This window comes from Brassica oleracea, chromosome C5 (genome assembly GCF_000695525.1).
Source record: "Brassica oleracea var. oleracea cultivar TO1000 chromosome C5, BOL, whole genome shotgun sequence".
Taxonomy (NCBI): domain Eukaryota; kingdom Viridiplantae; phylum Streptophyta; class Magnoliopsida; order Brassicales; family Brassicaceae; genus Brassica; species Brassica oleracea.
This window is the reverse complement of record NC_027752.1, coordinates 30,108,972-30,136,262: the sequence shown is the minus strand read 5'-3', so window position 1 is coordinate 30,136,262 and position 27,291 is coordinate 30,108,972. Positions and strand designations below refer to the sequence as shown.

Here is a 27,291-nt window from a genome sequence, read left to right as displayed (position 1 = left end):
TGGCTGAGATCAATGAGCCGACACATCTGTTCAAGCAGCGGGATTGGCGAAAATACGGAGCCAACTATTTTATATGAAGATAATGCAGCATGTGTTGCTCAAACAAAGGACGGATATATCAAAAGCGATAGAACGAAGCATATTCATCCGAAGTTCTTCTCATACACTCAAGAGCTCGAGAAGAATAAAGAGATTGAAGTAAGATATGTTCGATCATGCGACAATGCAGCCGACCTCTTCACAAAATCACTCCCTACCTCGGTATTCAGAAAACACATCCATAACATTGGGATGCGCCATCAGAAGGATCTATGACTGTTCATTCGAGGGGGAGCTTACGTAGTTGTACTCTTTTTACCTTACTATGGTTTTTCCCATTGGGTTTTCCTGGAAAGGTTTTTAACGAGGCAACAAAGACGTTAAGCGAGAGCGGATAGTGACACCGGCCCCCAAGGGGGAGTGTTACGAAAGTCAAAGAAAAAAGCAGCAGCCACCGCAATTGTTGAAAATATAAAGATGTGGGACCCGCTCCATTATTTGCACAGTGAATTTCTTCTCTATATAAACGATCGATTTCGATCGTTTAGAAGAGCATACCTCAACTTCTCTTCTCTCTAATAATAAACACTCTCTATCAGTGTTATAAATTCTACGGGTATAAATTTTGCCCTTATTTAAATTCCCGCGATACAATAAAATTCCAGTTCTTTTTATAACAGTGTATACATTATACAACATATATTATTAGGTGATACAAAGTATTTTTGTCCCACCAAACATCTTTGTATCCGGACAAAAGGGAATGATGATGGCAAAAAGAAAACGTCTATTATTGTCTTCTTAAGGTGAAGAAGGTGTGATTGTGATGCTTTTATTGTTTCCTTCGCAGCTTGATCACGTTTAATGCTATCTCTCTCGTGTGTTGCTTTGTAAAACCCATTAGCTCATCTTGTAAATGTGTATTGGCAGATTCAGCTACTGAAAATGGAAACTGTAGAGGACACAAATGAGAAGCAAAGAGAAGTGCAGCACCTGAAATTCACAGATGGTTTAAACTCGAGGAACTTGATATATGCGAGCATAATCCAAAGTTTTTTAGTAGAGGCATTGGAGAATTTGATAGCTTGATTTGAGGTAAGATCTTAGTACTACTGGTTTTCTTTCAGCTCAAAAAGACCAAGGAAAATAGCAAAAAGGAGAAAGGATTAATAGAGCACATCCACCATATAAGAGCTCCTAAAATCACATTCTCTATTTTCTACGTTATCTGAGAATCAAACACCTCAATCTCCACCTGAAATTCAAATTGTTCAGACCCCATAGGACTCACCTTCACAACGTAAAGATTCACACTTTTTGAGCTATTCAGTTACCGGAAGATGACATATATCTCTGGCTTTCGCAGTTTTGCATATATCCAAGGCTTTGGTAGCTGCTGAAGAAACAGTAATTAATTGCAAACAATATATCAAATCTCAAATGAAAGAAACGATAGATTCTGTTACAATTTGGAAAAAGGAAAAAAAATCCAGATGGCATACCTTTGGTTGCAACTTGAAAAAGAAAAACAAAAGGCTGTAACACAGGAGTTAACTACTCATCCTAAATTTTCTTCTACACCAGCTTTTAAACCAAATCATGTCTTCTACAATAGGAAAGTGAGTGTTCGTGTTAGCCAGTCCAAGTAGCTCACTCGTCTCTTCAAATTCGGTTGAATCACTAAACCGAATCAGCAGAGGTAAGTGGTGAGACGGGGGACGTTGACGGTGAGCTACAGTCTCGTCCACTAACAGTACATTGTTTTATCTCTTGATAGCTTGATATGCAGCATTTCTTCTCATATAAACACTTTCCGCCGAGCCCTTTACCACAACACAAACGGCTGTAGAGAACACATAAAACAGAGGGAAAGAGGGAAAAAGGAAGAACACAAAACTTAAAATTTTGTTTCCGTACCAATCCATTCTAGTGAAATCATCCCGCAGCGGAATTGTTAAAAACGGCTTTAACGGTGATGAATTTATTTTAAGGAATGATCAAGAACTCATAAGTTATAATAAGGGCGATTAGGATGAACACGTCGATTGCAGCTGATCGAGATCTGTCGCAGCAGACTGTGACTCGGAAGCTAGCTGATGACTTTGTGATGCTCCTTGGCTTTTGATGATGAGATTCTGCTGACTTCGTCATGATAGGTAATTGGTCCATAACGGAGATTGAGATCTGGAAGATTTTATGGTTCGGGTAACCCTGGATCAACCCTCACCCAAATTGATAGGGTCCTTAATCCAAAGTTTAGTTCCATTGTAAAAACCAAAAAAAAATCGATGGACCAGAGTGGGATGCTGAAGTTGAAGAAGTTCACGGGAAGAAGAGGATGAACCCTAAACTTCTTCTGAAACCAAGGAAGACGATATGAGTTTTGTCGCTTTAGTTCGACCAGCATAAAGAATCGTAAAGCCCAACACACAAAGTCCAAAAATATTAAGTAAAACAGTTAATGAAAAGCAGCGTTGAATGAGAGAGGACAGGTGTCACGTTCTCCTTGCATGAATTGACGACGTGGCATCCGAGCTGGATCCACTAGGAGTGATTCAAGGTTTCCTTTGTATATAAAGAAGATTAGTTTTTCTTTTCTTTTCTGAAAGTAGATTTCTCATTTCGGTAAATTGGATCCAGTAACCACCAAAAACTTTGTTATAATTCACAAACTAGTTTGTTGTTCAAAAAAAAAATTCACAAACTAGCCAAAAAGTCAAAATGATATTTTTTGTATATTATATTTTTTCTCTTTCTTCTCTACTAGTTACATTTCTTCTTTCTTTTCTTTTCTGTTCTTTTATTTTCGTGTTAATATTACTTGGTATTTAGAAAGTTGAATTAGATTAGAATTTGAGGTAAGGTTTATGATTATAATATTTATGGAGTTTCTATTAATTAACTTTACAAAAATAATGTTCAACTTTATTACTTATGTATGTAAATGAAATAGAACATCTATTTGTAGAGAATCTATACTATGTATTCTACATGAAAAATAAACTTTTTATTTTGTCTTCATCATTGTTTGTCGCCTGCTTATTTTGTCTTCATCATTGTTTGTCGCCTGCATCGTTGTTCTTCCATCTTCTGTTTAAGAAATAGAACTTCGGTATGTGGTAATTAGTTAAGTGTTGTCATTTTATATGCATGATTTAACTTTCAATACTGTAACTTTTATCTTGTTCGATCCATAGATCTTCTTAATCGTCGACGATATTATTTTCTCTCTCTCTCACTGGAAACTTGAAAATAAAATGGGTAATAAAAGATAAAAACTGTCAAAATTGTTATGGATTTAATTATGTCAAAATCAATGCTATATTCTTAATTTTATGAGAATTTGTTCGTAAATTCACACCCTTTCATTTTTTGTAAAAAAAGAGAGAAAAAAAAACTAATACAACGCCATATGTCTTACTAATAAATTTCTGATACAATACTAACCGTAAAATGTATAAACATAATAAAAGAACCAAACTACACAAACAATAAATATGAAAATGCTTATAGGTATTGCATGTTTAGTAGTATTGAAAAAATCATTCGGAAAAAATCTGAAATGTTCATTTGAATTTAACAAAAATATTGTTTCATTTAGAAATAGTCAAATAAGTGAATTTTCAAATTCTGACTTTAAATGTCTAGAAATGAGCTCTTTTGACCTCCATGAATTTATCCACATCACGTTTGGAAGCTCCCTTAATCCAATGATTTGACTAATGGTTCATTAATGCTTCTACACCATGAAATCTGAAAATCAAGCCTCCAAAAATGTCGTTCAAAAAAAAAAGCCTCCAAAAATGCAAATTATGCTGATTATAGAAAAAAATGTTACATGAAATATTCAATATAGTACAAGGTGTATCGAACATGGATTGCATAAGACTATTTTGAAGTAGCATAGTCAAACATGAATTCTTATAAAGTAATAGAATTGTCAACTGTAAAATAAAGTAACAGACTTGTAGGCAGTAAAATCGTACTTAATATTTTTCATAATTGTAATAGCATAGCTACGGACATTTAAGAAGAAAAAAAGGCTATCGGCGTCTGAATTCTGTTTTTTTTTTTTTTAAAACTAAATTCGAACTCTTGAAATGACCGACTGACAGAATGAGCCATAGAATTTGAAAGCCTGGTACATTAACAGACCCAAAAGCCTAACCAAAACTCATGGGCCCATATTATGTAAGGCGTAGTTTACTTCTTTTAGAGCTTTGTTTATTTTCTTGATACAAAGAACGCCATTTCATATTTACTACCTAGCTTTCTATTTCTAGTTCCTGGTTGTTCTTAAGAAAATGAAAAAAGGCCATTTTCCCAAAAAAATTAGGAAATTTTTCTGGTTTGGTCGTGGTGACGGAACCGGCGCCGTTTCCGAACTGAGGCTCATTTTAGCCAGACTTTCTTTTAAGATAAGCCGATCGATCTCCTCTGAGTGAGGGCTAGGTTTAACGAAAGACTTGTATCCAAACAACCCTTTAAGATTGTCTCCCATCTCCAATCCTTTTGCCCGCCATGGATAATCAGATAGCCATGGCTTAGCGGCGGCAATGAATCCGCTAAAGCTTAAACATTTCTCTGTGATTGAAACCATCACTCTCGCGTACATTTAACCTCAGCGATGGCGATTAAACCCAGTCGCCAGTTTTGCCCAACCATTCTCACGAAGACGAAGCTTGTACACTCGTTCCAAAGCTCCTTCTGCTTCCGTTTCTTGAGGTACAACAGTTTTTCGATTCTAACACCGACCCGTAACGCGATTATCGCCTCTGGTGATCAAACTCAATCGAAAAGGTTTAGCCTTTCTCTGGTGAGCAAAGTAAAGAGTAGTAGTAACGCTGAGTGGTTAGAGAATTGGAACATAACTCAGAAACGGAATCAACCTAAGCCTCCGAAGATAGTTGTAAATTACAGAAAAGAAGGTCGATTTACGAGTGGTGATTCCGTTAGTAGAGATGGTGATGGCGTTACAATGGAGAAAATCGTGGAGAAGTTGAGAAAGTACGGATACATGGAAGGTGATGATAGTAAGGAGATTGAGCAAGAGAGAAGGATTGAGAAAGGGTCAGTGGAGGATATATTCTACATTGAAGAAGGGATGTTACCGGACACAAGAGGTGGGTTCAGTGACGAGTCAGTGCTTGGAGAAGTTGGGTTTCCTTGGGAGAAGATAAGTGCTGAGAAGAGGAAAGAGTTGGAGTCTGAGTGGATTGCCAAGAAGGAGAGTAGATACTCTCTTGCGGAAATGACTCTTCCGGAGTCTGAGCTGAGGAGGTTGAGGAATCTGACGTTTAGGACGGCGAGCAAGATGAAGATTAGAGGAGCAGGTGTTACTCAGGTGGTGGTGGATGCGGTTAAGGAGAAGTGGAAGAGCTCTGAGATTGTGAGGTTGAAGATTGAAGGAGCAAGCGCGCTTAACATGAGGAAGATGCATGAGACATTAGAGGTTTTGCTCTTATATGCTCCTTAAGAAATGTAGGCTGTGAATCTTTGTTTAAATGTTCTTTTGTTCTCTCTCTCTCTGTTGCAGAGAAAGACTGGTGGTTTGGTGATTTGGAGGTCAGGGACTTCCATCTCGTTGTACAGAGGTGTTAGTTATGAGCTTCCAGCAGGAAAATGGAATAAGCAGAAAAAAGAGGAGAAGTCACCTTCTTCCTTACCTGCAACTACAAGTGTGGTGGAAAGTAGAGATGAAGAAGTGCTTCTTCCTCAGCGAGACGAGGAAACAACTAGTGTGGAAAAGAAAGACCAGGAACCAGAAGTAGAATACGAAGATGAAATTGAAGAACTGTTAGATGGTCTTGGTCCTAGGTTCAAGGACTGGACTGGAGATCATCCATTACCTATAGATGCTGATTTGCTTCCAGGCGCCGTTCCTGGTTACGAACCTCCTTTTAGGATACTTCCTTATGGAGTTAGATCATCTCTTGGACCAAAGGAGGCAACAGCTTTGAGAAGACTTGCTAGATTTCTCCCTCCACACTTTGCTTTAGGTAAGTTTCTATATTTTGAGGAGTCTGATAGAATCTTTTCAAGAGTTGGAGTTTCCTTTTGATTTCTAGGTCGAAGTAGGCAGCTCCAAGGCTTGGCGACAGCAATGGTTACGTTATGGGAAAAGAGTATGCTTGCAAAGATTGCCATTAAACGCGGTGTACAACTGACCACTAGTGAGAGAATGGCTGAAGAGCTCAAGGTAATGACAACCATCTCTGCTGCTTAACTCGTTATTATGGAAAAATACTTTGTGTATTTAGACTTGTACAAGTAATGTTATGGCATGTAATCCTTTTCGAGAAGAGTTTGCTGGAAACTGAGAAGAGAATTAAGAAAAAGTTTGAATTGATTTGGTCATGATATAGAATGTCTATTCTATGATATTTCTTCTAGTTCTAATTCTAAGCATCGCTCGTTCTGTTCTCAACATTTATGCTCCTCTTCTTGTCTTTTATATACAGTTGAAGCTGAATATTTGATATCATGTTGTTGGTAAGTAACTGCAGAAATTGACAGGAGGGATACTGCTCTCAAGGAACAAAGACTACTTGGTTTTCTACAGAGGGAAGAACTTTTTGTCACGAGAAGTAGCCGAGGCATTGGTGGAGCAAGAGAAGTTTGTAAGGAGTTTACAAGACGAAGAAGAAGAGGCACGTTTAAGAGGATCATCGTTGGCGCTGATTGTGCCAAGTACAGAACCTAGTAATAAACTTGTTTCTGCTGGTACCCTTGGTGAAACTCTTGACGCGACGGGTAAGTGGGGAAAGAATCTGGACGATGGTCATCATGCAGAAGAAGTGAAACACGAGGTTGAGAAACTGAGGCATGAGAAACTCGTCAGGAAGCTGGAAAAGAAACTTGCTTTTGTGAGTTCTCTAAACTTAGCATGTGTTGAAGAGTGGTTCCTTGAACTAATTAGATTGTTTTCTTTCGCTTTTAGGCTGAGAGAAAGCTCTTGAAAGCTGAACGTGGTTTGGCTAAGGTGGAAGAATGTCTACAGCCAGCAGAGCAGAGAGCAGACCCAGAAAGCATAACTGATGAAGAGAGGTTCATGTTCCGCAAGCTCGGTTTGAAGATGAAAGCTTTCTTACTTCTAGGTAAATCATCAATAACAGATGAATGTCTTTTCCATATATTCTAGGACACTTACTTGAAACTGTTGCTTCAGGTAGGCGAGGAGTGTTTGATGGTACGGTGGAGAACATGCACCTGCACTGGAAATACCGAGAACTGGTCAAAGTAATCGTGAAGGCTAAAACTTTTGAGGGTGTAAAGAAAGTGGCATTAGCACTTGAAGCCGAGAGTGGCGGTATCTTGGTTTCTATAGACAAGGTCTCTAAAGGATATGCCATTATTGTTTATAGAGGAAAGGACTATAAGCGTCCGCCCATGTTGAGACCGAAGAACCTTTTGACAAAGAGGAAGGCTTTGGCACGTTCCATTGAACTCCAAAGACGCGAGGTTCCTTGACAGAAGATGCATCATTTGCCTTCTTATTTGGAACGTCAGCTAATCTTTGTTCTGTTTGCATTTCAACAGGGACTTATAAAACACATTTCGGCAATGCATGCAGGAGCAGAACAGCTGAGAGCGGAACTTGTAATGGCTCTACCCTTTTATCATTCATTGATTGAACAAAAGAATGCAATTTGTTATGTAATGGTAGACTAACACAAGTCTTTGCAACCAATTTATCAGGAACAAATGGAGAAGATAGCAGACAACGGAGATGAAGAGTTATATAATAAGCTTGATGTGGCTTATGCTTCTAGCGATGAGGAGACAGAAGAAACAGACGTGCGTATTCTGGTTTTCATCATCATAAGATTGTGTATATTAAGGTCTCACATGGCTTGGTGCTATTCTGGCTTGTAGGAAGAAGTGGATGCATATTCAGAGACATATGGAGAAGGAGAAGAAGCTGCTATTCTGGCAGAAGGAGAAGTTTCTGAAATAGACGATGAGGATTGGGATTCAGATGAATCGGAAACAAGATTTGGTGATGATTTTGTACCATACGCAGAGGATCTTCAAACCAAATCAGAAGATGTACATAGGCAAGAAAGTTCGTCTGCAGCATCAAAACATTGAATATCAGCGCTGAAAAACAAAAAAGAAATAAAATTGAGAGCTAAATAGTTGTCCACAGATGTGTAAAAGGTTGTCTCGGGTTGATAACAAGGTTGGCTATGTCCAATAAGTTCCATAGTCTTAAACCCGTTATTACATGATGTGCTTTTGACCAAGTTTCAGCTGGTTTGTTCAGATTACACTCTTTACTATGCCTGCAACGATAGATATGCTCTTCTCATGTAGTTGGAAGAAAACACATTACCCATAAATGAATGCATATAACTAAATTATTTTTCTTTGCAACCCATGAATGCATATAACTAAATTGTTTTTTTCTGTGCTGGCTAAAGAATTCTCCATGGAAACACATCATAATATGAATCGACGACAATGATTTCACCTACGAGCAAGTCTCTGCGCAGCTCCAAACATTAAGGCCTTGCCAATAGCACTTGAATGAAGCCCACACGCCAGTGCAACTCCTCCTACAACGATCAACTTCCAATCTACACTGAACTGATCCTTTCGTCTCCTTGCCTTCTCCATGTCTCGCCCTCTCTCTTCTTCATCTACCCTCGATGTTTCAGCCACATCCATGTTCAGTTTTGTAGTGATTCTTGCAATTTGCGCGCTCAGTGACAGAGCCGCCCCTGCTTTTCTAGCGGTTTGGTAAGACCTTAACCCGGAGTTTAGCTTTTTGACGGCTCCCCACATGCCATGACGGACTCCTAACTTTGCTACGTCTTTTGGGATTCCCATGTCTTCGCAGTGGACAAGAGAGACTTCACAAGCTGACAGTTGTCCATCTCCTTTTCGAGATTCAACTGCATTTTAAAGCATTCCGCTTAATTAAAACCTGACAAAAATACGTAATGGAAACTTGCAGTTTGTAAAACCAACTTACCCGCTTTGATAATCCAGCTTGAGAAATAAATCTCAACTCGCCTGGGTTTATCACGCTTTGGTAGAGCTGGATACGGTACTCCCTACACAAACGTACAGTATATCAAACATGTGTTCTGCTATTCCAAACTAGTTGAGACAATTTAATCTAAATGAGGGGGAAGCAAAAGCAAGAGATGTTACCTTAGTCACAGCATAATACTTCTTTTCAGATTCCCATATTCTCCTACCAATGATGTATATACAACAGCTCTTCATGGACGAGAGGAGGAACAAATATATTTACAAAAAAGAAAAGCACAAAAATACCTTTTTAATCCAGTGAACAATAGTTGTTCCTGTATTAGGATCTTCTTCCAAAGTTTTGAAGTAAGCAAGCATAGGATCCCATTTAGGTCGAAACTCATCGTCCCAGAAGAAATCCCTAACAGTTTCTGGAGTTGCGTCCTCAAAAACAGTCCGACTACGATACACAACAGGACCTGACTGTCGAACAACATTCATTGCCTTTCAGGAACTAAAAGAATCTATGAACTGCTAAAAAAATAGTATCAGTTATCAGGTAAAATGTGAAAAAGCTTAATGAAAGTGAATATGCAGCAGCTTTCTTCAAGCATATTCACAAAACTGTGGAACCAAAGATCAATAAATAACCTGAGGCTCATGTCGCCAGGCCTGGTAGCTCACATTGGGAGTAGACTTATCCATCATAGATTGCCATTCCATATTAGCATTTTCAGCTTCAAGCAGATGCAGCAAATGCTCTAGATCCTGCTCTTTCTCTGTATCTTCTGTATCACTAACTCTGCAAATCCATAAGCACCAAAAAAAAAAAAAAAAGAACAAATCAATTATCTGACCATCTACAATTAACTGTATAATAAAATCAATCTCAAGAGACACATCAAAAGCTTATAACTTTCCCTAACAAAAGCATAACTCAAAGAACATAATTGATTTCTTCATGGAGACTTAACCTTGAGATTGCTTCTGTTTCACCACTCTCTTCCGATTTCTTGTCACTCGAACCGAGCCTTGACCATAAAGTGCGACACACTGAGAGAGCGGTGAAAGCAAGCCAAACACGGCGAGCTCCGAAACCGGGCGGAACAGTGCAGAGAAAACGGAGACCTAGATAAACCAAACCGGTCCACCTCGGACGCCAAGACCACCCAATCAAAAGCCCGATCATGATAGGAACTGAGCATAGCAAGATGTCTCTGTAACAGAGCTTCTCCTGAGTAAGTCCGTGAGGTTGCGATAAGATGATTCGTCCATCGAAGAACCAATTGACGGGAAAGAGATTCGACGAAGGTAATTTTAATGTTTCCGCCTATTTATTATAAATTAATTATTTTTTCGCTGATTACAGAGAAAGAGAAATTAATAAATGCGTTTGCTGTATCGAAAAGACGTTGGCGGGTGATAGAGAGATTTGTATGTAGGTAGTAGTGATAGGAACAGCACACTGGCGTTGACATGGCTTTCTCGTTTCGTTACTGATACATTATACAACAAGTCTCTCACGCGTCAATATAGGCGCGTGTTCTTCCCTTTGGATAAGGATAACTTTTCGTTTAATCCACAGTGGATAACTAACAGGCTGTGTGGTTCACTTTTTTTTTGTCAAGTTAAAATGGCATAACAAACACGTAGCCATTTCAAGTATGTTTGAACAAAAGTATTATTTATCACATCTATTAATATGTGGTACATATATATACAAGATTTGTTTTCTATATGATACCTTAAATAGTGGATAAGTTTCCCCTAGAGAAGAAGAAAAATGAGTAAACAAATGTTTCTTTTTCAGAAAACAAAAACAGTTTTACCTCGCAAAAAGTTTGACGGCAATATTTCGAAGTTGAAACAACAATAAAATGAGAGGGTGAGAAATTAGAAGATGAGAAAGTGAGGTTCACGTGAACATGAGGTTATTCAGAATCGCAACACGTGGAGATATAATTTGGACAATGACTGTAACCGATTTGCTGCAACATGTTTTTGTCAGTGTTAGATATAGTGCCTCACTCAGCCACCATCCGCTGCGCCACATATCATTCACGAATCTCTTTTACTTAGGCCCATTAATCAGATCCAGTCCTTTATGAAACCTCGATTGTGCAAGAAAAAGTTACGACCCAACTACCCCTATTACAACTCGGGTCAATCCTCTGAAAGACAAAAGAGCACTTCTCTTTATTCGGCCATGCACTCAAATCTGTTTTTGCACTTTCAATGTCTTTTAATCTATTTTCCAGAGTTGCAAGCTAATGAGATATGGATTAGGATAACTCCTACTAATTCCTATTTAGACTAAGATAATGATGTAAATTGTCCTCATTCTTATCTCGTTAGGACCTTTTGCTTTGTATAGCTTTTTTTTTTTTGAATGAATTTTAAATAACCTGATATATAAAGTTGCAATTTTTTTTTTTTAGTTGTAAGTTGCAAGTTGCAACATGTTGATAAGATACTTAAACAACAAAACAATGATTAAAAAGGAATAACCAGTTCATTTCATCCACCAACTTCTCACCAATAATGAGAGCTTTGATCAAACAACTTACCTTATATATAATAAAATTATTGAAATACTATGGGTTTTCGATACGTTAACTTAACAGGAAGCGTCTAAAAAGCTCAACAGGAAAGATTCATGCTTTTATGCGTACACATTCATAATTAAACACAACATAAATAACATTAAATTACACACATGTACATTTCAAATCATAAGTTAAAATAATTTAAAAAACACAAACCATCCCACACATTCTCACAACAGAAACAACACAACTCTCAGTTCCTTGTTACCAAAAGACTGTTTAGCAAGCAAAAGCAGTCTCCGGTTCCGGTTTCAAATTTTGGTTCACTTCCTCAGCAGCAAACTGGTTTATCTGGTCAGATTTCTGTGTGGTTGCATCATCATTGTCTTCTTTAGCGATCACTATTAAAGTCTTTCGAGTTTCATGGCGCCTCGAAACTCCTTTGGATCTGTTCCCTTCTTTTGTGTTTCTACGCCCTAGTTTTGGCGACTTTGCTCGAGTTGGAGGAGGCTGTAACAATCATAATGAGTATTATTAGTTAACAACTCGAAAAGGGTTTTAAAAGTTTAATGGTAACGTCTATTTTTTCTGAATGTTGTAGACAACCTTGTGTGTTACCTTCTTAAGTTCAACCTTTGGAGGAGGCCCTTCATGGTAGAAGTTAGGCATTGGGTTTGCTTTGAACATCAAACTCTTTCTTAATTGCCTCAATGCTGCATCTTTCTCTTCCTTGTTCCTTGCTTCGCTCTGCGTTTTCTCTGCCTCCATGGCTTGGTGTTTCTCTTCTAGTTTTGTATAGAACTAAAGAACACCAATCAACTTTTAAAGCCAATGCAAAATGTATTATAAGAAAACAGAAAAATGGAATATTATGTCTACCTCCTTCCTCTTCTCTGCACGCTCGGTGGATCGAAACGAAGGAGCTGCAGTGACAATGGTTCTTGATTTAGCAGACTTTGCAGCTGACGTGGCACTTTCAACAATAATCACATGTTCAGTATAGAAACGTTTTAGGCAATAGTAAGTTAAAAAGAAACTAATCGCGATTAAAAAAAAAACATACTAAGAAGCAACAGAGCAAGAATCTTCTTCCTCATCAGAGAGCTTCTTGTTCTTTGGCTGCAATGGTTTCCTTGGTACCTACAGTCGCAATAAGTCCATAGTCATTATGGCTAAGCTAGAAAAGAAACTGTGAATTCAAGAGAGTATATATAGGCTTATAATAACATAAAATTCTGACCTTTATAACCTGCTTTTGTATTTTACTGTACATATCTGCTACTTCATGAGACTCACGGGTAGCAGATGAAGCACGCTTTGCAGTAGCTAAAGCAAATGGCTGTGGAACAGTGTTCCTTATTTTATTACTCCCACGACCTGGTTTAGAAACATGTTTTGCATGCAAAACAGACTTGTTTACCGACTTAGCGTCTTTTCTCAAGGTAGCTATCTCCATATTGCCATCTTCCAATGGCTTAGCAACTGGAATCTCATTAGTACACTCCTTAACATCGTATTCTTTTACTTCTATGCTCTCTTCTGTAGATAGAAGCTCTGTATTTCCATTGTCTTCATCGCTTGGTACTATATCTAAGGGAGGCAGTACAGAAACATTTTCTTGGATTGGGTTACAGGAATCACCATTATTAGCATAGACCACCACACCATCTGGCTCCTTGTCCATACAGATATCTGTCACAAGACCAAAAAGATAAAGTATCTAATATGGTTCAATATAGCTGCTTAAAATCACAGACAAAATACAACTCAATTTTGGTTATATAGTATAATAACTAAAGTATGCTTAGCTACAAATGATGACCAAGAATTCAACTAACCATCTAAATTATTCTCTTAAAAAACATTAGGCTAACCAAACGTGGGACCTCAAAGACGAATACAGCTTTTGTTTTGAAGGAAAACAATATAGTATTCTAAAGCATTATCAACTACAAGCATACAAATATAATAACAATAATCAATAAACTTTCAATTTCCCTAAAAGATAAATTAAACTGTACACACGGGCACGGCCAAACTCCTTTTCATAGTCAAGAAAAGATCAACGAAGAGAAGATGCTTTGTTCATCATGGCTTGGACCAAACATAAACTTTGGGACTTTCATTGTCAATATTTTCAAACTAAGTTTTAATTAAGCAAAACATTAAACATGAAAACCAAATATAACAATAAGAAACTCAAATATTAGTTGTTAAACAAGCCGATGATTCCTGCATTTAAATAAAAATGAACATGCAGCTAAGAACCTAAGTTGCCTTCATTTCAGAGCGATTTTTCCAAAAAAAATCTTGAAAATGTCAAGAATCAAAAAATATATATCTCAGATGAGGAAGTGACCTCTATGAAACTATGATCATCAATCTCAATCAACAAATAAGGAAGACATAGATGAAATCGAAGTAAAAGATTGTATTGCTCACCCATTGTTCTCGTGACAGGCGAGAGAATCTTGTAACTGCTCTTTTATCTCTCTTGTGTGTGTTTGTTTGTGACTTCTGAGAATGATGAATACTATGCAATTTATGTTGTTGGTGTGCATTTTATACCACCTCCTTTCCCGTCGGTGCTAACGCCGTTACTTGACACCGTCTCTTAGTGCTCCACTATTAACATTTGTTTTTTAAACATAAAAAAGCTTGGGGTTTACTAGATATTAATTTTTATAGACTACCTCACAAATAATTTGAAGGAAAAGGAAAGTGTTTTTATTTATCTTAAGTAATGTTGGTTGGTAAATAAAACACAAATATTCGTGTTGATGGTTTGCATCTTTGGATGATTGTTGAACTATTTTCATTACCAAAACTCCAGCAATACAGAATATTGAATTTGTTGTGAAATGACTAATATGGAATCAATTTATAAGCCACACACTATAGAACATACAGAAGCTAATAAATTATATTATAGTATTTATATATTGTGTATTTATGTTTTTATCATTTATTTACAAAAAATGTTTTTATAAAGAAAATATCATATTATTAATATACATAAATTCAAAAAATATTATATTACTTCTAAAATATTTTTATGATAATTATACATCCATAAATTGATATCAGTTAATTTAACATATTACGCCAGTTACCTTTTTCGTAAACGGTGATTGGTTGGACTGTGGCTCTAAAAATTTAGCTGTAAAAGTTTAGCTGTAGGTAAATTGGTTGTAGCTGTAAAGTTGTTATTGTAGATTTTTTTCCAGAGACTTTTGCTATAATTAAATTTGTTGTAGTTGTAAATTATAGGCTGTAGATATTTTAAAATAAAATATGTGAAATCTATGATGTATATATAAAATAATTACTTTTTTATCAATTAAATAATTTATATTAATATTTTTTTTTATAAATTCTCAAAGTTTATTGTTATTTAAAATGTGATATATAAATAATATATATTTTATTTAAAATATTTCAATAATTTTTACAACACTCAAAATTGAATTAAATATTTATAGATGTTTTTAATTATGATTATCTAATTTATTTGATATTATAGATAGTTTTTTATTTCACAGATTCTACCACCTATAAAAGAAAGCTTTAGGTTTTTTACATAAAATACATTAAAAACAATTTTGCATTAATTTTTTTGATGTACCTTTAAAAATAAAACTAAAGCATAATTGGTAAAAGTTTATAGAAACTTGATTTAGATTTTAACTATTAAAAATAAAAGCTACAACATGATTGGTAAAGTTCAGTAATTTAAAAGTAAATAAAGTTAAAGTAAAGAGATAAAATCCAACCAATCACTTCAGAGTTTTTAAGATGAACCTAGAGTCAGTAGACAACATAAATCCATTTACATTTTGAGAAGTAAAAATGTGTATCTGTAAATACTGATTCATATTTTATAAGTACACCAACATCCGCGTAACAAAGTCACTAAGCTACAACGATTTGGTTTCTAATCGTAATTTAGTTCAGAATAACTTTCAGGGAGTGTGGGGTAAGTATTTTCGGCAATTAATGCCCTTTTACAACAAAAAAAAAGTATTTTCGGCAATTATGCAACTTTCTTCTTATATATGTGAACAGTTTTGAAATAACCAGACAATCATTACGATAGCACAAAGGGACAAGAAATCAAACTATTATTTCCAACCTCCATTTTTGAGTTCGGCTACAAACATCTATAGTATTTTGGTGCAAGTAGTCAAAGTACACCTGTTATATTTTGTTTATTCACAAATCTTTGTTTTATACAAACACATCACTATTCGTATATATTTACTAAGAATTGTCTTCTTAAATATATGAATTGATGATAAACTGTTTACAAACATACCAAAAAAACAGAATTACAACATTGCTCAACAAGAATCATTTAAGCAGTTATGAAAATAAAAAGCATTTCCACACGAATAATTTTATGTTTCAAAACGTGCTTTTGGACTTGGCAAGGAATCAATCCATAAATTAAAAAATAAATAAAGTGATTATAGAAAAGACCTAACATCTTTATTGGCATTGCATCCAATCTTATTATTTTCTCTTTGATTTTGATTATCCCACACCTAAACCCTTGTTGAAAAACCCTTCCCACCACCCTTGTTTATTAATTTAATTCTAAGATAAGCATCTCATTATGTATATATTCCTCATAAGCCCTCGTGTATGCAGTGGTCAAACTCAATCTTCAAGGGTATATAGGAAAACTAATTAGAAGACGTGGGATGATTGAGCTGTGTGTGATAGAGGTATGCGCTGAGTGGAGTAAAAGAAAGACTATCCAACAAATAAGTGGGTCGGTCCCATTTGTCTATAGCCAAACCATAATAATAATTCCTAAAGAAGGTTACAGAAAAAAACAATAATAATTACAGAAACTATTATATTTTAGTTTGGAAAATGTATATGGAACCTCCCTGTTACCCTGCTAATTTAAATATAATTAATTTAACGGTTTGATCATAGTTCTTTGTATTGACATGTTGTTATTGATTGGGAATTTTCTATCAGAATTTCCAAACCACAAATGAAACATAAATGTTCGACAAACCGCATAAATATTTTAAATCTGTCTCACGGTACGAAGACAAATTTGTTAGGAGCACTGGAAACGAGAATGTCAAGTTAAAGGTTGTATATGTAGTAAATCAGTTACTATTGTGATAATCAAGGTTCAAAAAGTATTAGAATCAAAATCAATGTAGATAAGTTCAGAAAAAAAAATCAATGTAAACATACTAATGATAATGCACATGCTACAACACAGTTAACATTTACAAAATATTCAAATACTTGGAATTTTATTGAGAGCGTACAATATTTCTAGGATCGATCTTTTGCCTATGATGATGCCATGCAACTTTAACATTGAGTTGACACATGCAGTCATTCAAATCTGCAGCAACGATTGTTTCCTCCCTCGACAGAACTATCCGTAACCGGATTCAGGCTACTCGAGACTCAAACCCACCCGTTCCTCCCTCATAATGAAATTCTGGCTATTTTCATTACCGTTTCTAGCGGCTCCGTAATCATCTTCATCACCCACTAGATCTCTCGCCTTCTTCCGTAGATCACTCCTCTTACATGTCTTCTGACTGGTTCTCTGATTCAAGCTACACTTTGGTCTCTCTGTTTTATCAATTGGGTTTATTCTATTGGCCCAAATCTGTATTTACAGTTTTTTTGGTCTATTTTAATGGGTTGTATTCTATTATGTTGATTTCTAGAATTAGGTGCTTCGAGTAGACAAACACTAAGATCTGACAACACTTGTATTTTTTTTTTGTCAACTTCAATTTCATTTCATTGCTCAAACGGACTGATGATTACAAGTGGAAATAAAAAAAAAACCATTACATATAAGTTAAAACCCAAAACCCAGTCCATCATAAAAGATAAGATCAGAATCATATATTAGCACGTGTATAGACATGTAACACCACGTGTTCTACAGGCATCAAAGGGTTTCTCCACGTGTTGAATAATGAGCGGGAGACATTTAGGTCGCCGGAAAACTTCACCGCCGGTTTGAAAACAGCCACCTCTATACCAAACGATGATTTCCAATATCGTTATCGATTCAGCTCCCTAGATTCCACTTGATCACTCTTCCTCCTATACTCTCTTGAATCCAACAAGGCCCATCACAATTTGTCAAAGTTGATAAGCACAGCGAGATCTTCGGTAGATTTGGAGCAGATTATTGACAGAACGCATCCATATAGTGGAAGCTCCATCTCTTCTGAATCTGCCATAAATCCACGAAGCTAACCCGAAAAGATTGGATACTTTGCAATATCAACACAGAGGCAGAGATTGATTCCTCTTTGAATAGAAAACCAAGAAAACTCCAACGATGAGAGAGAGAGATACTTTTTGATTCACAGAGGATATATGATATCTGATTTCTCAGAAATCATTGTTGAAGATCAGAGGAGAAGAGAAGGTTAAAACTTTTACTAAACATAACAAAAAGTCGCCTTGCGAAAACGAAAGTCCGCTACCGGAAGATTATTTCGATCGATAGATCAAAAATATGATACAAAGCAAAAAACAAAAAAACAAAGGAGATGGCCGGCGGCGAGATGCACGCCGGCCACCGGAGCGATTTCACTGTCAAGAGTCTAGAGAGAATTTAGAGCTTTTTAGTTTTTTCTTTTCTTTTTTCTTTATGTATTTTTTTCTTTTCATTTTCGTGCTTTTGAAAATGAAAAGAAAAAAATACAAGTGTTGTCAGATCTGTGAGAGATGAGGACTCTCTCTCCTCTCTCTGTTCTCTCCTTCATACCTTTCACAGAGAGATTGAGATGAGAGTCGGAGACTTTGTTTGACCGCCGGTTCGTTACGGCGATCGACTTCCTGTCCATCGGGACCTTTTCCGACAGCCGTCAGCTTCGTCAGGGATGGTTGGTCGGCTTTCGACTATGGGGCTCATTCTTTCTCATGATGTAGTCTCTGAGAAATCGCCGGCTTTTGACTCTGGCGAGCCACCTTCTTCTCCGGTGGTTTCGGCCGGCTTGGTTTCGAGTTTATCTCGGATTCCGTCTTCATAGTTCTTCGCTTCTGGGTTTTCGATCCTTTCTGCTTTTAATCCTCTTGTGATTGAACGCATGCAATCGACTCTGGCGAGCCACCTTCTTCTCCGGTGGTTTCGGCCGGCTTGGTTTCGAGTTTATCTCGGATTCCGTCTTCATAGTTCTTCGCTTCTGGGTTTTCGATCCTTTCTGCTTTTAATCCTCTTGTGATTGAACGCATGCAATCGGATTTCTTTTACAAGTGAAGATCTGTTTCTTATCGACAGTGTTTGTGGCTTTTGGATCTGGCGGCTCTGTTCTCAGTCGAGCTTCCTTCAGCTTATGGACTTTCGGGGATTTTGGAATCTCCGTTGAAGTTCTTCTTTGTCGACGGTGCGTTAATTCCCTCTTGTCGACTGCGGTGGTTCTAACAACGGGTTCCTGTTTCCGGTGGAACACGCCGGTTAGAGCTTCTATCGGTGACTTTCCGGTCGGCGAAGATCGGTGGCTTCTTGACCTGTGGACACGTGTCCCTCACACGCTAACTTGGTAACGCGTGGAAGAGTGTCGATTCGCCTCACCTGCTTCCCTTTCGACCATTTTTGGTCTGGGCTTCTAGTAGGCCTCGTGGTCTTAATGATTTGCCTCTGTTTGGGCCTTATTTTGTAGTGGTTTATTGCCTTTCTTTTGGGTCTACTTTGTGTTATAGTTCATGTTTAATATATACCCAGTTGACAAAAAAAAAAGATCTGTGAAAGATGAAAACTTTTCAAGATTTACTTTCGTTTCTAACAAAATCTGTGAGAGAGAGAGAAGAAAAAGAATTGGAAGAGAAGAGAATAACGTAGAAGGAGGTGAGATAGATGATAAGAAATCTGAACCTCTTTCGATTGAATGTATTCAATGGTTTAGATTAGAATCCTTGTAAATGAGGATAGACCAATGAAAAAATTCTTTTTTTTTTCTGGATTTTATATGAGAATAAGAGCGACAATGAAAATATTTGAACGCTTCTTTTTTCACTAAGTGCTTAGCGGAAAAGTGAGATTATTTTTCCGCCTAAACTAAATATAGCGTTTAAACTTATCAATGATGTTATATATACCCTTTTTAATAGCATTCACATACAAACGCTATCGTAAAGTTAGGATTATGTCAACGATAGCATTCAAGTACAAAACGCTATCTTCTTAAGATATCTTTATCCACTTCCCTTGTAGTGCTCTCCCCAGGAGCCTAGTATTACATCCAAAAATGATCGTCAGTAGTCTTATAAATTTTGAATCCGACTAATAGAACAGTATGTAGATCAAGAGGACATACCGATGATTCAAAGTTTGGCCATAATCCATACTCATCGACGGAATACCTTTTGCTGGAGCTACACCAAAAATGGTCAATATATAGTCAAGTCTGGATATTGGGTAGCTACAAATATACTGACAAATGACGGGGAAAAATAAGTTCTAGAGCCCAGTATAACCAAACTTCAAGCCTTTGCTTGGAAAGTGAATGCACCTCAAAAAAATTGTCATCTTATTTGGCAATTAATCTCAGGGCAGGTAGCAGTCACAAGAAATCTGGTACGCCGTAATATACGATGTGATAACTACTGCCCAAGATATGGAGAGCCAGAAGAAATTGTTACTCATGCGATTTACGAATGCCCACCGACCTTACAAGCATGGGCATTATGGCATTATCATCAACACCGTCAAGCTCTCAAACTTTTCCTATCTCGAGTATCTACGCCAATATGGACTATCTTTTTCAGAGGAATAATAGTATTATGGATCCAGAAGATGATAGAGACACTTATCCTTGGATAATCTAGTACATTTGGAAGGCTAGGAATGATAAGCTATTCAGAGATATAGACATGCACCCGTTGGAGGTAGTCAGGTATGTAGAGAATGAGTGTCAGACTTGGTACAATGCAAAGGATACTATACCTGCTACTCCACAAGCACAAATTGTTGAAGAAACACAAGCCTTAAGCTTGGAAAATATTTGTATGGTGGATGGTTCATGGACCTCCACAGATCAGTTCAATGGAATTGGATCGGTTTGGAAGGATAGCATGGGAAAGATCCAACTTATGGAGACCCGAAACTTAAGGAGGCGTGAGACAGCATTACACTCGGAACTGGAAGCGCTAAGATGGGCAATGGAGAGCATACTATAACATTTGACCTGTCAGAGATTTGAGACATATTGCAAGGACCTGATTGCAATGATAACAGACCCACAAGCTTGGCCAAACTTCTCAACTGAGCGAGAGGTTATTCAAATTCCCCAGATGTGTTTTCTGGACTTCAAGATCAGCCACTTCCCAAGGACGCAAAATAAAATTGATGATTCGCTAGCTAGGAATGCTCGTTCTTTTCATAGATTTCTTTGTTTAATTGGTTGTTCTATTCCGGTCTGGTTACCCAGACCACCTCAAGATTGAGTAATAGAATAGCCATTTGTTGCCAAAAAAAAATTGAAAATCTTTAGCCAAATTTTTTCTTAAAAGCTTTTCTTAATTAGTTCTTTTTTGAGTTTTTACTACAATAAAGATGCATAAAATGAATAAATGATATAATAAAAAAAAAAGGTTCAAATGCCATCCTCAAATGGGTTAGAAAGTGAAGAAAATACGAAAATAGCCGACTCACAAAAAATCTAATGTCAAAAAGTTCCAACAAATCCTAGCTGTCTGCTCAAGAGTAACGCCTCTATAAAACATGCGAACCAATGTGAAAACCCAAGTCGAACCACGAAAGATAACGAAAGAAAAGAAGGATACAGCCAAACATGACACAAAAACACGCAAACACCATCACCACTAGAGGATCCACATAGACTAAAGACAATGAAATATTGTGAGTGGAATTGTTCACCGGGAAGGAGCTAGCTTCTCGAACAATAGAGAAAAACTTTAGAGCCAAGCTGGTGTAGAAACCGTTGTCATAGTCAGCAGCTGTCATAGATCCCCTTCATATACTCGCTATCCCCTAAAAATGCAAATCTTGATCATGAATCTAGCAGTTCAAGCTCCTCGCTGCTACACACCACCAAACAGTTCACTGCCTCCCCTACACCGACAAACACACCAATCTAAACACCCTTGGCGTTCGCGAGCTGGAAGAGATGACATGTAACCACTTTTACGTGGAAAAAGCGAGACGACAGAGGACTCTAGATCCGCCACATCAAACTGTTCCAAAAAAATCCTTATATCCGCATATGAAGAACATAGAGGAGAAACGAAAGGAAATGAAATCAGACCTTGTTGGCTCTGGAAATTTATGAGCCAAAGGATGACATTCAATAGGAAATATTTATTTTTAGAGAGATGCTTCTAGTGTCATTTTCTTGTACTAGTATAAATTTAAATACTACATTATCCAGGTTTGTGTCATAAAAGAATTAATGTTTCCTAAAATAAGAAAAAAAATATTTGAATTGAAAATAAATTGAGGATGTTGCGATAAAATATTTCATAGTATTTGAAAAACAGAATAAAAAATTCCTTAATTTTGTAATGAGAATGTCCGTGAATGAAAACAGTAGTTACTATTGGCCTTATGACTATTATCAGTGAAATGTAAACCTTTTTTGGAATTTTACACATATAGGCTGAGTCATCTTCCACTAGAAGATCCACATCGACTAAAGACAATGAAAGATTGTGAGTGGAATGGTTCACCGAGAAGGAGCTAGCTTCTCGAACAATAGAGAAAAACTTCAGAGCCAAGCTGGTGTAGATACCGTTGTCATAGTCAGCAGCTATCATAGATCCCTTTCATATACTCGCTAAAGATTAAATAAACCAAAACACATTAAACCAAAAACTAATTAGAACAGATTAAACTAAAACCTAATTGAACCTAAAACTAATCTACGCCGTCGTCATCTTCTACTCCGCCTTTCGCTTTCGTAGCGTTTTTGTAAACGCTCTGACAGCCGCAGCTATAATAGACCCCTCCTCTATCATAACGTATTTTCATGTGCTATTATAAGTAAATATATTATAGCTTTGATCATCAGCTATATGATAGTTTTTTCTAGCATATGATTTGTGCTATTATATAATTTTGTATAGCCTTTTTTTAGTGCTGTGAAATATTTTGATAATGACAAAGATGTAATGTTATAATTGAAAATAAAATAATTATAATTAATTAATTAAAAATAACGTAATTTAGAATTAAATCAAAAATTAATTTGTAACCAAAAGATAAATTTTATTTATTAATTAAAATTAGATTACAAATAAATGTAAAGCTAAACCAGAATTAAAAGATTAAATAAACCAAAACACATTAAACCAAAAACTAATTAGAACAGATTAAACTAAAACCTAATTGAACCTAAAACTAATCTACGCCGTCGTCATCTTCTACTCCGCCTTTCTATTCTTCTTCTTCTTCTTCTTCTTCTTCTTCTTCTTCTTCTTCTTCTTCTTCTTCTTCTTCTTCTTCTTCTTCTTCTTCTTCTTCTTCTTCTTCTTCTTCTTCTTCTTCTTCTTCTTCTTCTTCTTCTTCTTCTTCTTCTTCTTCTTCTTCTTCTTCTTCTTCTTCTTCTTCTTCTTCTTCTTCTTCTTCTTCTTCTTCTTCTTCTTCTTCTTCTTCTTCTTCTTCTTCTTCTTCTTCTTCTTCTTCTTCTTCTTCTTCTTCTTCTTCTTCTTCTTGCTCGGCTCCACCACCACCACCACCACTAAAGTGCCAGCTGCTTCATCATGTTATACGTTTCAGGAGTCGATCTTGAGCTCTTTCACTGACCTGGAAACAACAAGAAAAACACATTCTTTATCAAAACCAACAGCAAGCAGAAAAAGGGATACTCAATGGACATATATCTTAAAGAAACCAAAACCTGAGATGCAATTCCTTTATAATTCTCGACTCCTCGATCTCAGATTCGTTAGAAACACGACAAAGCATTCACTAGCACCAAAAAAAAACTTCAAAACCACATAAACTTTAAACACTAACAGAGAACAACAACAGGACTCTCACTTAATCGAACACCTCGGCAAATGTCATGACCACCACATTTGCTCACGAACGTCTTCTATGGTCATGACCACAAGCTCTGTCACGACCACCACCTTTACCAAGAACAAAAATATCAGATTCAGAGAGAGAGAGAAAGAGAGAGATAGAGAGTTACCAGTCGGATTCACGACCACCACCTCTTCTCATGACAACCACGTCAACGTCATCTCTCTGTCTTCAAGAAACGATTCAACATTGTTTTCTATGGAACCGCGGTTATCGTTTGCCGCCAAGGGAAAGATCTTCTATGCCGAATGTAGAGGAACAGAAAGGAGCCACGACTGCAGAGCAACAGAGAGGAGTCTAGACTGCGGAGGAGCAGAGAAGAGACTGAACCGGAGAAGAGACCAGCCTTACACCAGCGGAGAAGAAAGAGGAGATGAGTTAGATCTGGATTGTTTTTTTTTTGTCACAAGATCTGGATCGTTAGATCTGGAGAAAGAGGGGAAAAAGGAACAAAGAGATACGAATGAGATCTGGATCGTTAGATCAACTTCTATCAACGGTTCAGATTAAAATATTTAGCAATCCTCGTCTTCTTATTTTATTGGCTAGCAACAATTCACCTTTCTTATTATTTCTTTTCTACACGCCACAATCCACCCTTCTTGCTTATTTTTAAATATATATATGATCTTATTTTGACTTAAAAAACAAAATGATTTTTAATATTTGTATATAGAAACAATTGTTATATTTGGACTTATGATTATGATTTAATTTCAATAGGTTTTAGTTTAGTAATTATATTATTTGAAAAGATTACATTTATGACTTTGTATGTAGTGTGTAAGTTTGGAGTTTAGGATATTATATTTAGGGTGTAGATTTAAGATTTAGTGTTTGAGGGTTAAATTTAAAATTTGATATTAGATTTAAAAAATGATTAAATTTTGAGTCAAAGTTTAAGATTGAAGTATTGTACGTGGTTTGAAGTTATATAACTTTTATATTCCATAAATTAGACTTATATATAACTTTTACAAAGTTAAGGGTTTACTGTTTATGATTTAGGAGTTAGGTATAGTGTTTGGAGTTTAGAATTTAAGTTTTGAGATTAAGTTTTGAGAAAACTAAATTTTGAGTTTAAATTTATGATTTGAAGTTATAGTGTGAAAAGATAAGAATTTTGAATTCTATACCGAAACCCTAAAGCTAAACCGTAAATCATAAATTTAAACTTTAAACTCTTTTTTTGTATACGTAAAAAGTAGTTACAATAGTCATTTTCATAAAAATTATGGCAATTATGCAGTGTAGTTTTACGAATAGAGCAACACAGAAACAATGGTAATAAAATCAAAACCAAATCGACTAAAACCAACAAATATATATTTGACATGATTATAACGGTAGTTTGATACAGAGATCTGATAAATAATAAGCCAGTAAACTTATTCCAAGCATACTCTTCATTGCCACCTCTCCTTAACATAATCTCAGCGTGTGTGTGTATATAGGAACCAACAGCTCTACACCATTCCTACTGAATCAAATACCTAGCAGCCTTTAAGATGGATTCATTCATCTGCAACAGACATGAAAAAACAGTCAGAGACTTAACCCAGAATCGATTTCGAAGTGTAAGTCCTATAACGAGACGACAAGAACCACAAATCAATTTTCGAAAACGAGACATCTCAAGCTCTGAACTTCCCCTACAACTAAAAGTTTTTAAAAGCCAAACCTTTGGTCACAATAGCTTTGCTTCTCGAGTTCAACTGATACCATATCAATATATTATCTTGAGTATCAAACAAAATCAATTTATTAGAGCAGACTACAACTCTCTTCATCGCTTAAGTGTATCAACCCCCAAAAATGCATTCATCATGGTTCCAACTTCCACGCTCCCTCTCTGCTGTCGTAACAATCAAAGCACCGTACTTTAGTCAAGATAAAAACTTTAGTCAAGTGTTCTTCATGACCAAAACAGAGAAGAAACGGAGTAAATACATAAACTATAGGCAAGTAAAGACTTTAAATTGTAACATAGAGCATAAAGGTGAACAAGAACAGGGAAAAAACCAAACTTTAGCCAAGAACAGAGCAAAGACAAAGACTTTGGTGTTTCTAAGACTTGGAAAAGGATTAAATGACCGAACGGATGTGACGGCAGATCTGACGGTGAGGCGAGGAAGTGAGGAGTGACGGCCGAGAGGGGGAGGAGGATTGGACAGTATAAAGTTCGGCGAGACCTGTGTAGCACAGTGATGAGTGATGGCGGAAGAGAGAGGTTACAGGAGGAGCAAGATGAAGAGTCTCACCCGAACCGGTGAACTTTCTCTCGGAAAGAGCAGATCCAGTGTTCCCTTATCCTTGATTTTCCTATCGTAACTTTCCAAAACCCAGAACGTGTAGTCCTCCTTGGCCTCTTCTTCGTGGATTCATACGAGAGAAGAAGTACCACACAAGATCATTCGATTCGATCTTCGATAACGGTGCAAACAAAAAGAAAACCTAAATCATGAGTTCCTCTGAATCACCCTAGCCTAATTAGTAGATTACTCACACATGGAACCAAAAACACAATACATAATTGAGATTATTATAGAAATAAAGAAAACAAGAGGTTTAGAAAAGCTTCTCGGGGAAGAGAAAGAGATTCTCTTCTTCTTCTACAAACTTCAAACTCAAACAAAGTTTCAAACTAGAAAAAACACTCACAAATCTATTTTCTCTCAAGTTTTGATCTCTAAGGTGTTGTGTTTTCTTTTGGAGCTCGTCCTCCTTATTTATAATCGGCCAAGGACCCTCCTTTTTCGACAAGGCTCCAATTTCATCATGAAAGACGAGTGGATGCAGTAGGTGAAGTGGAGGAAGTGGGTGAAGCTGGACACATCGAGGATGCATCGATCAATGGGTTTATGGGCTTTAACGCATCGATCGATGCATTTAAAAAAAACTCCCAGAAATCTTCCATCGATCGATGGGGTTTTCAATAAAAATTCTTCGCGTCTCGGTTCGATCTGTCGTTCGTTTTGCGCTCTAACCCCTTCAGATGGATATGAAAATCCCTTGAAATTCCAGTATGCACATGCCAATGGTTCCTAACGCGCTCAATCACCTATATACCTGAAACACGAACGAAAAACTACAAATAATCGAGAAAAATATAATAAAAATATATAAACAAGTACCAAAAACCTAGACACATCAATTCCCCCAGACATGAATATTTGCTTGTCCTCAAGCAAAGACATACACCAGTCAACCTGCAAACAACCATGTTCACCATTCTTTGGTATTAAACCACATCAGTTAGCACCAACATTTAGAAGGGACTCCACGTAATTCGACCCCAACCTTATCCTCGACCATTTTCAGCCCACAACTTATAAGAAGTATCCAAAGTTTCCACTGCCGACCTCTTTTAGATTTAAGGTGTGGTCTCATCATGGGGGTATCGATCAAAAGACACATGGATTCTTACTCGTTCAGGTTTTTCATTGCGCGACTGGTCTTTTCTTGCTCATTTCTTCCCTTTCTTCTCGCTCCACTCAGTCAATGTCTCCCTTTATTTCAAGGGTATCATTTTATTTTTTTAATTGACTGAGATTTTTGGACAGGCTTCCATGATTCAAGTCTTAATGGTTGCAGCCACCAAGTCCTGATCACTTCTTTTTGACCTTTATCCCCTTTTATTATTATTATTATTTTATTATTATTATTATTATTATTATTATT

The 27,291-nt window shown here is 36.6% G+C and overlaps 3 protein-coding genes and 2 long non-coding RNA genes across 9 annotated transcripts; 1 reads left to right on the top strand and 4 right to left on the bottom strand.

The window, feature by feature from the left end:
* Positions 1–688: 688 nt before the first annotated feature.
* Positions 689–2,481, bottom strand: LOC106343964. 2 transcript variants are annotated; one of them, XR_001270073.1, is made up of 3 exons: positions 1,542–2,479; positions 1,331–1,435; positions 689–1,032 (listed from the first exon to the last, which is right to left on the bottom strand). It is a non-coding gene; the product is annotated as an uncharacterized LOC106343964 (long non-coding RNA). The 2 variants fall into 2 exon arrangements; XR_001270072.1 differs by having other exon boundaries at positions 1,331–2,481.
* Positions 2,482–4,309: 1,828 nt separating this feature from the next.
* On the top strand, positions 4,310–8,350 carry LOC106295094 (chloroplastic group IIA intron splicing facilitator CRS1, chloroplastic). The gene is given in 10 exon segments (XM_013730880.1): positions 4,310–5,491; positions 5,576–6,038; positions 6,108–6,238; positions 6,546–6,905; positions 6,980–7,136; positions 7,208–7,500; positions 7,579–7,638; positions 7,738–7,836; positions 7,915–8,094; positions 8,096–8,350. Coding segments are annotated over 10 exon segments (2,616 nt in total). The 5' UTR covers positions 4,310–4,666; the 3' UTR covers positions 8,144–8,350.
* LOC106295096 lies at positions 7,934–10,403 on the bottom strand. 3 transcript variants are annotated; one of them, XM_013730881.1, is made up of 7 exons: positions 9,993–10,403; positions 9,670–9,820; positions 9,325–9,497; positions 9,199–9,241; positions 9,017–9,098; positions 8,517–8,936; positions 7,934–8,110 (listed from the first exon to the last, which is right to left on the bottom strand). In XM_013730881.1, exons 1-7 carry the CDS (start codon positions 10,205–10,207, stop codon positions 8,070–8,072), a joined length of 1,125 nt encoding a protein of 374 aa, XP_013586335.1. In that variant the 5' UTR covers positions 10,208–10,403; the 3' UTR covers positions 7,934–8,069. The 3 variants fall into 3 exon arrangements, with proteins under 3 accessions (XP_013586335.1, XP_013586336.1, XP_013586337.1); XM_013730882.1 differs by having other exon boundaries at positions 7,987–8,110; positions 8,513–8,936; XM_013730883.1 differs by lacking the exon at positions 7,934–8,110 and having other exon boundaries at positions 8,509–8,936; positions 9,199–9,265; positions 9,302–9,501; positions 9,993–10,346.
* Positions 10,404–11,660: 1,257 nt separating this feature from the next.
* On the bottom strand, positions 11,661–14,110 carry LOC106292752 (protein WVD2-like 1). Of its 2 annotated transcripts, none has more exons than XM_013728403.1 (6): positions 14,007–14,110; positions 12,805–13,256; positions 12,628–12,704; positions 12,444–12,537; positions 12,171–12,365; positions 11,661–12,074 (listed from the first exon to the last, which is right to left on the bottom strand). In XM_013728403.1, the coding sequence occupies exons 1-6, from the start codon at positions 14,008–14,010 to the stop codon at positions 11,844–11,846; spliced, it is 1,053 nt and encodes a 350-aa protein (XP_013583857.1). In that variant the 5' UTR covers positions 14,011–14,110; the 3' UTR covers positions 11,661–11,843. The 2 variants fall into 2 exon arrangements, with proteins under 2 accessions (XP_013583857.1, XP_013583858.1); XM_013728404.1 differs by having other exon boundaries at positions 11,670–12,074; positions 12,183–12,365.
* Positions 14,111–24,914: 10,804 nt separating this feature from the next.
* On the bottom strand, positions 24,915–26,036 carry LOC106293271. Its single transcript, XR_001260429.1, has 2 exons — positions 25,292–26,036; positions 24,915–25,132 (listed from the first exon to the last, which is right to left on the bottom strand). It is a non-coding gene; the product is annotated as an uncharacterized LOC106293271 (long non-coding RNA).
* Positions 26,037–27,291: the final 1,255 nt, after the last annotated feature.